A 14,257-nucleotide genomic window follows, 5' to 3' on the forward strand; every position below is an offset into this window, starting at 1 on the left:
ATTAGGAAAAGAAATGCAAGCACTGTTGGCATCAGATTACTTCTGAAATTACATTTTTACAGTGAATTATTGAATGGTTTGTTATTCTTTCTGAGTAGGCCAGTGGGAGCCTGAAATGGATGGAAAGGATATCTCCGACTGAGAAAACACTGGTTCTTATCACTACAGTATTAGGGACCCTTTCAACCATGCTTGAACCATGCTGAAACCACCACAAATTATAATGGCCAAGAATTGAGCATAGTTGAGCATATTTCTGGGACTTCTATATTCAGAGCCTGAGATTTCCTGTAGACTTGTCTCCCAATATATTCCAAAATAATGCATTTCATTCAGAAGCATGGTGATGTTACTTACAGTGCTATCTACTGGGAGTATAAGTAAGGGCAACAACAGGAGGAGAATTGATAGGCTAATTGAAAAGCTTCACAAGGGAGAGTAGGCATACGAATTGACTTGAAAGACACATAGCTAGTTCAGTACATTCAGCTTGTCTGAGAATGGCAATAACAGTGTCAAATTGCACCTTGTCCATCCTGTCCTAATGTCATTATTGTGTGTATAATTTTGACCATAAAGGCCATGATGTCCATTATATATTGTCAAAACAATGCCTTTATCAGGAACCATTTTGTTTTTGAATATTGCTGTCCATTTATAGACGGTTATACACAGTAAATACCAGTTGTACAAAATGTTTACTCTTCTTTAAACTGTCAAAAAAATCACCACAAACGTGACATTTCCCACAATGCTTTTTTGATTTCATGTACAGTGATAATACAGTGTTACTGATAGTAGGACATCATTTAAGCATTCCATATTCCGCAGTCATGTCAATGAGTCTCTATATATGTCGGTGGCCATTTTTGTTTTACGATGCCATCCAGATGGTGAAGGGGACGAGCAGGGTGGGTACTGTGTTTAGCAGCGTTAGGGAGCCCAGGTACAACATGGTTCCCATTCCACACAGGGCTGTGAGGTAGGCGTTCATCCTACTGCAGATGATCTTCCTCACTGTCAAACAGAACTGCAGGAGAGAGGGTGAAACAAGAGTAAGCATCCTTTGCAGATTTTGTATCCACGAGATGACTAAAATAATACTAAATTGTATTAACATTGAGTGAAAGAGAGGAGTGCTTTTTGCCTTTGTCTTTGTTTGATTGAATTGGGGCCTTTGATATTCTAATGGTTAATCGTTATTGTCAATTTTATTTATTTATTCATCCATATCCATTTGTAACCATTGAGATGCAAATCTCTTTTTAAAGGAGCTCTGGCCAATCATACATACAAATGAAATACAATGACGATACAACAATTTATGAAACAGCATGAGATGTCTTAATTTGACAGACCATTGTGATTCAACCATAAATACCTCTATTCTATACAGTACTGTATAGCAGTGGTTCCCAACCAGGGGTACTAGGACCCCTGGGTACTTGGCCTATCCACAGGGGGTACTTGAGAAGACTCATGAGACCATAGGCTTACTGATCAAATGCACATGAGGGGTACTTCAGGGGTACTCCGGGCAGAGCAAAATTCAGTTGGTGGTACAGTAACTGAAAAAGGTTGGGAACCACTGCTGTATAGGGCTTCAGTACTGAACGTGTTTATCGTTACTTTGAATTATATTACAATGCATTTATTATTTAAATTGAGGACTTCCTGTGTCTACGTTAAAGGGGAAATCTGTGATTTAAACAACATCAAGGTGGGTACCCCTCCACTGTTTTGGTGAACAGCCGCAGCCAAACAGCGACGCATGAAGGCCTTTAATGCATTAACACTAGATGGTGCTGCTCACCAGTGCACTACGGTCCAACTCAACAAGTCTGTGGTTTTGTCCCGATTCTCCACACTTCTCCGTTCTCTCTTGGATTTAACCAAGGTTAGTAACTCCCTCCCTCCGCCACTGCTTACACCAATCAGATGCTTTTGAATCCATGACGTGGAGTGTGCAAGTGCACACTTTTGGAGAAGGGTAGAGAATCGGGAAGCAGCCTTTGAGTTCACTTTTCATTGGCCTAAAAGCATTCAATCCACCGCAACACAGAATCATCCGACCTTTTCAGAGAAATGTACAGCCTTTTAACCGCTCTCATCATACAGTACTTTGCATCAGTGTGCAGTATTCCCACATTGATTGGCTATTGTCTGTGCTAGGGGTGACCACAGCATGTGTAGATTAGACGTTGGTACCAGCACACCTGTGTTGTGTTCAGATAGAAATGCCATGATTAGAGCTTGCCCGATTCCTTACTTACATGCCAGAGAGGTTGCATGTCTGTTCTACCCGATATATTTCTAAGCGTTCCACAACAATGTGCCCTGCTGAACTCAGACCAGGGCTTAGGTGTGCTGATCTATCACCAGCTTTGACTTTTAGATGATAATGCAGGGATCCGTCTGGGACGCTTTATAAATATGGAGCCTGATGACACTCACTTATTATGCTTTAGAGATTTTGAGGAGGATGTCCATGAATCATGATCCGTTGATCATTTGAACCAGGCGTTTTACTGCTGGGCTGGAACAAATTAGCCACATCTGGTGTATGCCAACTGCCGTCATCTGAGCTAAGTTTCTGAACTAAGTAATATAATATAACATGCCACTTAGCAGACGCTTTTATCCAAAGCGACTTACAGTCATGCGTGCATACATTTTTGTGTATGGGTGGTCCCGGGGATCGAACCCACTACCCTGGCGTTACAAGCGCCGTGCTCTACCAGCTGAACTACTCCAACATAGGCTGACATAAACGAGAGACGTTGTAAATCCATTCTCAAACCAAAGGAGTTGAGCAACTAAGCCGCTATTTCACCATAGTTTCCAACACAGTCAGTCGACGTCAGCGTGAAACAGCACTTTTACTTGGAAGACCAAAACATATCTGACGGTTGTAGAAAGGTTTCGTCCTATGCATTTTCCTTTTCCCTATGTTCCGATTTGGCACGTGAGGTGACAGGTCAATTTAACGACAACACTTTATAGTCCCATAATCTGTGTTTTGTTCCATCAAATCCATTGAAATATCTGGCATATTTCCCACACAAACCACATGCCAACACTATTTTCTTTCAGAAAATATCCCTCACGTGTGACGTTTTGATCCTAAGACATAGGTGACTGGATAAATAGAGACATTTCTGTGGTTACAATCACATGTACCAAAAGGGGCATTTCAGAAAGGTTGGAGAGACTATATGCTCTGAGGTAAAGCTGATTCCTTCCAATAAATGTTTAATGTGTAGCCTAATGCTCTAACAGGAAAGCTATATACTAATGCAAGTCATTTAAGAACAAGTTTTTGTAGTTTTTGCTTCCCCTGCGCGTATTTATCGGTAGCTATTCACTTTAATATGTCTCAGTAAGTTCTTCACTCAATAATAAATGAACAGTATTACAAAAAGTTTGTCTGACCGTAATTTGAACCAGCAGTAACTCCTCCCGCCATTGGTTCGTTGCCCTGAGCATTATGTAACACCAAGTACTACAGTGTATAGTACTATTGGCTCATGGTCTACAATGTTATTCCTTCAGTCTCAACTAAAGCATTGTTTTCTTGAGTACCTCCAGCCATTCCACTGATCTATTCCAGGAGTCTAGCACACAACTATTAAAGGGCTTGATGATTGACAGGGTGAATCAGGTGTGCTAAAACTGGGATAGGTCAAATCAGTGGACTGACTGTTGAGGGGAGGTTTGGGAAACCCTATTGTCTAAAGTGACACACTCCTTTGCTTGATTTCAAGTGCCCTGGGGGTCACGTGATGATGTCGCTCTGAGAAGTTTGCAGTGACTGATCTTAGTCGTCCGTGAAATCACCATAGATTTTGCAATCACATCCTACCCCCAAAACGTGTAAGAACAGCGCCCTCTGACAAAGGAGAGAACCCCATACTCCACCTGGTATGTCTGGTAGCTGATGGCCATGCCATAGCGGCAGTACATGACGTAGTGTTCACAGTTGTACCACAGCAAGCTGTAGGTCATGGGGCCCAAGAGCTTCTCTGCCCTCCTGGCCACCTCGTCCCCCTTCAGGGGGGGCTGGCTGCACAGCTTGTCCATGTGGTTGACCAGGATCTCCGAGCCATACGCAAAATCCGCCAATGAGTCCACCCTGACGCTCGCCGACTTGGCGATCACCCCTAGAATCAGCCGGTTGTTGGTCACCATCTTGCCGATGGCTGCCTTGTTCTTGGTGAAGACTGGAAGGATGTCCGGGATGAAGTGGGCCACCCGGTTGTTGCCCAGGTAGATGCCGAAATGGGTGAAGAGAGTTCTAGGAACCTCCAAAAGGTCGCCACGTTTGTACAAGGACAGGTCATACTTAGAGTCTTTGTCCTCTTCATCCACTTTAGAAGAGATGAAGAGGAGGCTGAGGAGTTGGAGGAAGGGAATCATGGTGGCAGAACTATATCCAACGGTTTGACACCTGGCCGTTTTATCAAGGCTAAGGGTCTGGGAGGAGCCAAGCGCGTGGGATTAGAGGTTTCTCAACTTTGCAGTGCAATTTTGACAGAAATAAAGGAGCTTTCCGCTAATCGCGTGGTTTCGAGGGCGGCTTAATTTCACAACCGAGGATTTAATCAGGGAAAGTGTTCCAGTTATGCGGCTTTCATTGGCAAATCAGAAAAACAAACCCCCAGTTTAAAAGGTCATAAAAATGTTATAGCCTGAATAAACAGACGGTGAGTTAATAATGCTGACTCACTCTTGATATGTCTAAAATTGTGAATACGGTACAGTAGAAAGAAAATAATAATGCATAGTCATTACTCAGCAATATTATCCAGAAAATGTAGCTTTTACGTAAATTGACTTAATATGATTAAATATTGGGGATTTGAAATACTATGGGGATATATTGGGGATTTTATGTGGTCAATATTATATCAATAACATGATCATTTGAAAATGCTGTGGGTGGTATTGATAGAGATGCATTGTGAGTATTAAGATGCACTGTGATTGCATGTACCTAACGGTATTGAAACATGTTGGAAAATACTTCAAACGTCAATTATTTACATATTTTCTGGAACCAGACCAAAACAAACCAAATGATAACTTCCAATATCTTTATTAACATTTCTGATATTTACAATGTATTTGTACGAAATGAAATGATCTGCTCTCAAAACACATAGGTAAAAGTATTGTATTAATCAGCGTAGTACTCTTAGAGTTTCAAACTGAATGTATATATATACAAATTATACAAGAGTATCATCATTGAAGAAATTGAATTATTTACAGATTAGACTACAATGACTTACACAGTAAGATAAAAAGTAGAAAACGTGCCTTAGCCAATCTTTTGGGGGGAAATAGGGATGATACTTTGGTCACAGAGGGATCATATGGCCTTTATAATGCCTTAATGGCCTACATACAATACAGTAAGTGTTGACATGAACACTAAAATGTAAATTGCTAGGCCTACAACTACATCGCCCTCTGTTTACTTTTGGCTGGCAAGTATCAAATCAAAAGTGAATGAATGGTAGCGCTTGCTGTAACAATGGCCTATTATATGATATGCCACTATAGGCCTATACCAAAGGCATATGAGTTGGGAGGTGCCAAGTAATGTCATCATAAGGACCAATGAAAAGACACCATCCCAAATAGTTTCTATTGAAATGTCCATAGGATTGTTTGAAGGCTTTGAACTTTGGCCACTCAGCCGGCCATCCACAGAGTGAAGGGGATGAGGATTGTGGGTAACGTAGTTGAAGCCGCCAGGCCAAAGCAGATGATGTAGATCATTCCCAGAAGAACGCTGAGAAAGACACTCCTCTGGTCTCGGATGATTGATTTCAGGCACTCACAAAACTGCAGAGAAAGGAGATAAATAATACACAGGACTTTTATGAACAATTCATTTTAGGCATATTTAATTTCTTTATGTTTTAAATCGAAACTTTTATGAATTATGGAAGAAAAGAGAGAAGAAGACCTTGGATACAACAACACCAAAACAACAAACCAAAGCCCAAATAAATGTATTTTCAGTAACACTGAATAAAACACAATGTTTCTTAATATAGTTGCCTATTATATTAACCATGACATAATATAATTTAAAATGGAGATGCATTATCATGAATATAAATGCAAAATATGGGATTGGAAATATCAAAGGTTGGAGATGCTGTGCCCAATAAGTAATACAACCAGGTCTAACCAAATCTAAATGCAAATCTCTGAAAACATTATCTATGCCATAATCTAAAGATAACAGTCCTCACTGTGATACAGGTCATGCATAGGCAAAATATTTTAAGAAGACACTACATTTACAGTATCTCCAGTAGCGTAAAAGTTAAGGGGTCAGAATTATGCACAACTTAATTGTATTGAAAATAAATAAATAAATAATGCAAGGAAAATAAAATTACCATTTCCGTTTGCTGACTTTTCGCTGCACCGTATCTGCAGTATGTAACAAAATGTTCACAGTTATTCCATAGTAAACTGTAAGGGATGGTGCCGACGAGTTGTTCTGCCCTTTCTGCAACCTCTTCATTTGGGAACGGTTGTTGCGCATTGCATTTTCTATCCATATGATTCACCAATATGTTTGAGCCATACACAAAGTCCTCCAAGGTGTCCACGCGTACCGTGGCACACTTGTACAGGCAACCCATGATGAGTCTCTTATTTGTGATAACTTTTTTGATGATCATCTTATCATTGGTTAGCACGGGCATGATATCTGGGATCAGGTGCGCGACTTTGTTGTCACCCAAGTAGATACCGAAGTGCGTGAACAAAGTTCTCGGCACCTCCAAAAGGTCCCCTCTCTGGAGAGTCAACGGCGCGTGACTATGCGTCTTTCGCTCTTGGCATCCCGACTCTTTGCGTTTCCCATCAGTCAATTTAAACTCAAAAAGTTTGAAGTTGGACAGAAGGCATAGCTTCTCGACGATAAATGTCAACGAGTCGAGCATGGTGAAAGTTCCTTTCCAAAGTTTTCTGAGAGTTGTCTAGGAGAAGTGGGTTTATATGCGTAAGTGCACTAGGAGGGGACAGTGCATCTCAAAGGTAAACCCCGAAGATACGATTGGCCAAAACGGACATTCCCATGGCATTTATGGCACGTATGTTTTTTTCTTTAGTAAACAGAATTTGGCATATTGTTTACTTTACTTTTAATCATTTGTTTATGCTTAAGGTGGACGATGATTTACATAATTTAAGTTCGCAACCATTACATTAGTAGGATATACAAATAAAGTACTACATTATCAGCCTATAATTACAGGCTCATTCTAATCATATTGAACAAGTACATTCGATTTTTATATTATCCATTTTATAACCAAAAAGGCAGATTTGTAAAAATGTATTATTTTATTATGTACAGTATGGGACAGTTGGAAGGTGCTCTTTCAACATTTGGAAGAGCACCTTGTCTGACCTATTAGGCCTACACTGTCTTCTAATGTAACCTAACTCAGGGACCTTTACATTTGTTGTATTCTAAGTAAATTAACCTTGTCTGCAAAGCATTGTGCTACTTTTGGAGCAATCCCTTTTTAACTAATTTACAGTATCTCCCGGTACATTATCCCCAACATGATTTAATGAGACAATCGAGGATGTCTCAAGCATGTTAGCCTCTCCCATCCCATTCATTGCCAATGACCTGGAGTAAAATGGCTGACTTTTGTTTGTACTGTAGATGGTATTAGTTTGTGAAATGTGAGATTCTCTAATTAGACTATTTAGCCGAATACCTTGCAGACCGTAACCGTAGGCTTTTGGCCTGCTTTGTTGACTCATGGTGGCAGGTCTATTCGGACTATCTCCAATCAAGGATCATTTAGCGTGAATATAAATATTGTATTCATTGACCCAATTTCGCTTCCTGACACTGGCATATGATAACAAAGTGACATTCCATAGACCAGCAGTTTACCTGATAATCCTACTGGCTCCAATTCCAGGTTCATCCTTTGCACACAAAGAACTCCTTTAGTGAAAGGAGTTAACCTCCTTTGATATAATGTCTTTCAACATCTACCAACCTGAATACATTGCAATCCATGAAATCAACCTATTCTACACTAAAATATTTTGCACCTACTCATACATAACATTATCTGGCTGCTCATTTCAGAGTTTGGGAAAATAAGTGTGTGACCTATAAAACCTCAGATTTTCTAGGTTACCTGGAATCTAGATGTTTACAACTACGTCAAGTGTTTATTAAAAACTCGTGCCACTTGACCCCAAGAAACGGAACATCAAGTACAATCATCAAGCATTCCCTGTTAACATGTATAATATTTTAGCGTAAACGGGTCCATTCCTTAGCTAGCTAGCTACCTAAAAGAATGAGGAGATGGTAGCTGAAGTTGAACAGGAGAACCAGGTTTTTATTGCCCTCAAAATACAGGCTAACAGAGGGTTAGGAGGGCTGCCTTGGTAGGGCTGCCTTAGCGGGGCTATCGCTGTCAGTCCAGTTTTGGCCTGCCTTCGTTTTGGCCTGCCAACGACCCCCCTCAACCCCAAAACTAGTGGCTTATCATGTTATCATTGAAACTGTACATTAACTTGAGGTCCTGAGTCCATAACAAAGGCTCCAAAGCGGGTTGATGTTGAAAAATACAAAAGTAAACAAAGATGGGGTCCAAATGTCTTGCATGAACTTCTAACCCGCCTCTTATCAACCAAAATATTTGGGGTTGAAAGTTGAGGTCTGACTGTCACTGACCTTTGTAAGACTGCAGATTTGAAGTGGTCTTGTTGGGGTCAGAAAAGGGTTGTGTTGTGGTCACATCAAGGTCAAGTCAAGAGCCTGTTGACCTCAAACCTCCCTCAACCCTAACTGACTGGCGTCTTAAGATGTCAAATCCAACAGGATTTGCAGTTCAGTGTTTGTCTAAGTCTGGACAGATGATCAGATCTTGACAGTGCCTGAAGTGTAGACTTTATCATAAACCACTTCGATATATAGCCTAACAATCCTAACATATGCGCAGAACCTGTATAAATCCACTCTGCTTCCATTGTGTTAGAAAGTGACATGACATTTTGTAACGGTAAAAATTAGAGTCCAAGCGCCTTGTTGCGGAGGAAAATCAGTGCCTGATGACATAGTGCACCCAAAATGTACTTTTTCGCTTAAGTTTTCATGTACCAAATACAAATCTAATGTTCAATGTGTTTCCATTGCAGTTTCAACTCTACTGATAGTTTTGTCACAAAATCTGTTGTGTTAAATAGAAAATGTGCCCAGTCTGGTCTAGCCAACAGCTCGCAGATACAGTGCGGGTAAACTCTGCGGGTAGGTTAGTCTACAATAGCCTACATGATGAGATTATTATGGATAAGAGCAATAATATTTTTATTTACTAAATGGCAGTCAAGCATCGATCATCATGTCACCAGAATAAGACTCTCGATATTTATTGGAAAGGTGCATCAAGCTGATACCGTGCACTTTCACCACCCTGTGAAGTTCATCATAATTTATTTAATCTGTAGCCTAATAAACTCTGTGGTTTCCCGAGTCGTAGTGGGAGGACCACACATCATGTCATCGCGTGACTCCAAGTTTACTTCGAGATGTTGGTTATTATATCAATATTTGTGCATAAAGGAGTTTCCACTGCCATTTCTCGCATAATTAATTTTACGGTTACTAAAAGATCCCACCATGTCGAACGAACAAATGATCTGTCGGCATTTATAAAATGGTACGGAAACTTTCTGTTTCCATCACAGCTGTCATAAAAAATGTTATACGGTATAACTTTAAAAACTGTGGCTGGAAACATGGGTAGAGTGATTTATAAATCTTGAAGTTGACATTAAATTATGCAATTTACATAGATTTTGCATGACATTTTGTGATTTACAAATGAAACATAGACCTACTTATTTGTAACTAACACAACTCTATTCATGGGTATATACATTATTATATAAACCAAATGTTGTCACATTTTAAGAAATGATCATATGCAGAATGTGGTATAAAAATTAAGAACATTATGATAACCACATGTCAACCAGCGCTCTCACGTTCCACTTCTGGTGGTCATACCAAGTTCAGCTGAATGAGTTTACAGTCTGTGACCCTAAATTGAACTCCTAGGTGGTATTCAAACAAACCTTTGGGGTCTCCCCACTCAGAGATTTACTCCCCTGTCAAATGGCCCCATAGTTACAGTGGGGGAAAAAAGTATTTAGTCAGCCACCAATTGTGCAAGTTCTCCCACTTAAAAAGATGAGAGAGGCCTGTAATTTTCATCATAGGTACATGTCAACTATGACAGACGAAATGAGATTTTTTTTCTCCAGAAAATCACATTGTAGGATTTTTAATGAATTTATTTGCAAATTATGGTGGCAAATAAGTATTTGGTCAATAACAAAACTTTCTCAATACTTTGTTATATACCCTTTGTTGGCAATGACACAGGTCAAACGTTTTCTGTAAGTCTTCACAAGGTTTTCACACACTGTTGCTGGTATTTTGGCCCATTCCTCCATGTAGATCTCCTCTAGAGCAGTGATGTTTTGGGGCTGTCGCTGGCCAACACAGACTTTCAACTCCCTCCAAAGATTTTCTATGGGGTTGAGATCTGTAGACTGGCTAGGCCACTCCAGGACCTTGAAATGCTTCTTACGAAGCCACTCCTTCGTTGCCCGGGCGGTGTGTTTGGGATCATTGTCATGCTGAAAGACCCAGCCACGTTTCATCTTCAATGCCCTTGCTGATGGAAGGAGGTTTTCACTCAAAATCTCACGATACATGGCCCCATTCATTCTTTCCTTTACACGGATCAGTCGTCCTGGTCCCTTTGCAGAAAAACAGCCCCAAAGCATGATGTTTCCACCCCCATGCTTCACAGTAGGTATGGTGTTCTTTGGATGCAACTCAGCATTCTTTGTCCTCCAAACATGACAAGTTGAGTTTTTACCAAAAAGTTCTATTTTGGTTTCATCTGACCATATGACATTCTCCCAATCCTCTTCTGGATCATCCAAATGCACTCTAGCAAACTTCAGATGGGCCTGGACATGTACTGGCTTAAGCAGGGGGACACGTCTGGCACTGCAGGATTTGAGTCCCTGGCGGCGTAGTGTGTTACTGATGGTAGGCTTTGTTACTTTGGTCCCAGCTCTCTGCAGGTCATTCACTAGGTCCCCCTGTCTGGTTCTGGGATTTTTGCTCACCGTTCTTGTGATAATTTTGACCCCACGGGGTGAGATCTTGCGTGGAGCCCCAGATCGAGGGAGATTATCAGTGGTCTTGTATGTCTTCCATTTCCTAATAATTGCTCCCACAGTTGATTTCTTCAAACCAAGCTGCTTACCTATTGCAGATTCAGTCTTCCCAGCCTGGTGCAGGTCTACAATTTTGTTTCTGGTGTCCTTTGACAGCTCTTTGGTCTTGGCCATAGTGGAGTTTGGAGTGTGACTGTTTGAGGTTGTGGACAGGTGTCTTTTATACTGATAACAAGTTCAAACAGGTGCCATTAATACAGGTAACGAGTGGAGGACAGAGGAGCCTCTTAAAAAAGAAGTTACAGGTCCGTGAGAGCCAAAAATCTTGCTTGTTTGTAGGTGACCAAATACTTATTTTCCACCATAATTTGCAAATAAATTCATAAAAAATCCTACAATGTGATTTTCTGGAATTTACACCAATAGTCAGTGTCAGCTTTGTTCTTACCCCATAAACTTGAGATTATTACTGAGAGAAGCACGTTGGCGAGGTGCTAGGTGAGAGCTACCAGTTTGAGGATAACCCAAAAATGGCTCTTTATGCACATTGCTTTCTTTTGACTGAACTGGCAGTGATATACACTGTCTAACTAATTTAACCATTTAGGGTTGCAAAGGCAAATAGGGGTGAATCTAAACTTCCACTTAAAGCTGGAAACCTTAGTGGTAAAACTGCCACGTCCGTTTGCGATACAACAACAAAGAAGTTGCTGCAAACCACAAACACTGTTTTTCCCCTCGGACATCATTGCACGCGCGATAGAAGAGCATGATATGTACTTTTTTTTTTACATGCTGTGCGACGCCCCTCAGCTCGGTAACAAAACCTATAACAACAGTTGTGGGGCAGCCAGTTGTGCTGTTTCCCCCTTCTGCGGATTCCATCTTTAAGCAGAATTTCCACTTGGTCATGCATTGATGTCAATGGGAGACTAAATTAACATTTGTCTTAACATAATGTTAGGATTTGCCCCATATTGAGACTTGAAATTATTAGACTAACTGACTGAACAGCCAACTGTACTGTATATGTAATGAAAATGAAATACATCAGTTATCTCTTAGTGGTGAAGCCAATATAATGGCCAGTGAGAGGCTTTGGTGCCATTGGCGGCCATATTGGTACTCCCCAGAAGGAGCAGTCTTCCATAGGAATTAATGGAATTCGACACCACAAAATGTATTTAAGTATTTCTTTGTTGTAATGGGGACAGCAACATTAGTACTCTCTAACAAAATACTTTAAAGATTTTTTTTTTTTTTATGTTTAGTTCATATAATCTAATTTTAAAGTTTTAAGGTGTCTGTAAGGTGTCTGTAATAGAATATACTTGTCAAAAACGAATGTAGACATTAATAAATGAATTTGTATAGCTTCCCGAAAAAATTGTTGCAATGAAGGCGTACCACCAAAATGGCTGCGCGGTGGATTCAATACAGCGCCCCCTGTCAGTCATGTACGGTTTATACACATCAGTGGGTGCAGCAGACTAAATACAGGACTAGAAAAGGGCAGATTGCAGGTTCAAATCTCTCTGCAGTTACATCAGTGTAACTAATAAACAAAACTGCATCTTCGCTATTTACAAGAAGAGGTGTTCTGTTTTCTCATGGTAATGCATACGTGATTAAAAACTCTCCAACACAAACTCCCCTCAACAGACAGTCACACCAACACAGGACAGAGCATCCAAGCCCTATCTTATCAGTTGGTCTCGAGCCTAGAAAATAAGTATTTCTTACTGGCACTTGAGAGAGAACAAGAGCACTAGGAAACACTTTCCATCTGGCGTCTCTCTCCAGTCTCAAGGAGGAGGAAGAGGACAGTTCAATGAGAGTTCGTGGAGAATTCACGGTTGTTTAGGTTTGGGGGCCCGACAGTTCACTCCCAGGTCAGCCAGGCCTTATCTGTCTGGGTGCCTGTGTTTCGCATGTTGTTTCCCATAGTAAAAGTGGGTCACGGAGAGGTAGCCGAGGTGTGATTTATCACCTATGTCAACAGCGGGGTGATAAAAACTGTTTGCTTTGGTATGGAAAGTGAAACAGAACTGAGAGAAGATGTACGACACCCTTGCCAGAAATGTAGCCTGGCTACCAGTAAATAAGATACAACTAGCATTGTGTTTATGGTGGTGTGCATGGTGATACATGTGTGCCCAATACAAAACAGAGCTATTATAAGGGTCAGTTACGGTTAATTTACAGCATGTTACATATTGATCCATCAATAAAGGCCCTAGTGGAAATAAGAAAATGCCGGAGCGCTGCCTGGGTGAATATGTACAGGCCTATTTGTACAATTAAAAACAATTCCAAGGCGCTCTTTAGACTAGAAATGTTATAATGCCCTAGTTTTGTAATAGGTACTAGAGTACAGGCAAGTGCTAGCACAGTATAGCCAAGTTCCTGAGAGAACAATGAGTGCATTTTCTAGAGAGGAATACCATGAGAATGCCATGTATTGTAGATGGAAGTGGGACGAAGTAGAGGAGCACAGCTGGGCTTACTGATCCACCGAATGACCTCCAAGCATACTGTATGTTGAATATAATGGGCCCCTATTGGGGGCAAGTAGGTCTGAGAAAGTGGTCCCCCAGTGGGTCGATCTCTCACAGGAACAGCATTTTAAATATGTGATCTACATTTACATTTTACATTTACATTACATTTTAGTCATTTAGCAGACACTCTTATCCAGAGCGACTTACAGTTAGTGAGTGCATACATTTTCATACATATAGTGGCCTGTGGACTGTGTTTTAGTTGTAACACACTAGGGTTGGGCTGAATCAGCCGATATACAGTACCAGTCAAAAGTTTGGACACACTTACTCATTCAAGGGTTTTTCTTTATTTTTACTATTTTCTACATTGTAGAATAATAGTGAAGACATCAAACTGATGAAATAACACATATGGAATCATGTAGTAAAAAAAAGTGTTAAACAAATCAAAGTATATATTAGATTTTAGATTCTTCAAAGTAGCCACCCTTTGC

General features: G+C 40.6%; 2 protein-coding genes across 2 annotated transcripts; both read right to left on the reverse strand.

The window, feature by feature from the left end:
- Positions 1–752: 752 nt before the first annotated feature.
- Positions 753–4,416, reverse strand: LOC311112440 (lecithin retinol acyltransferase-like; the record flags this gene model as incomplete). Its single annotated transcript, XM_084155569.1, has 2 exons — positions 753–1,030; positions 3,919–4,416. The coding sequence occupies 2 exons, from the start codon at positions 4,414–4,416 to the stop codon at positions 875–877; spliced, it is 654 nt and encodes a 217-aa protein (XP_084011695.1). The 3' UTR covers positions 753–874.
- A 663-nt stretch (positions 4,417–5,079) lies between these two features.
- lrata (lecithin retinol acyltransferase a) lies at positions 5,080–7,006 on the reverse strand. Its single transcript, XM_084155568.1, has 2 exons — positions 6,417–7,006; positions 5,080–5,850 (listed from the first exon to the last, which is right to left on the reverse strand). The coding sequence occupies exons 1-2, from the start codon at positions 6,966–6,968 to the stop codon at positions 5,698–5,700; spliced, it is 705 nt and encodes a 234-aa protein (XP_084011694.1). The 5' UTR covers positions 6,969–7,006; the 3' UTR covers positions 5,080–5,697.
- Between the last annotated feature and the right edge of the window lie 7,251 nt (positions 7,007–14,257).

This window comes from Coregonus lavaretus, assembly GCF_964263955.1.
Source record: "Coregonus lavaretus genome assembly, chromosome: 38".
In the NCBI taxonomy this organism is placed as follows: Eukaryota; Metazoa; Chordata; class Actinopteri; order Salmoniformes; family Salmonidae; genus Coregonus; species Coregonus lavaretus.

Coding starts and splice junctions, on each gene's coding strand:
- lrata (XM_084155568.1), bottom strand. CDS start 6,968: ATGCTCGACTCGTTGACATTTATCGTCGAGAAGCTATGCCTTCTGTCC. Junction 5,851..6,416: donor AAAGTCAGCAAACGGAAATG/GTAATTTTATTT, acceptor CTTTCTCTGCAG/TTTTGTGAGTGCCTGAAATC.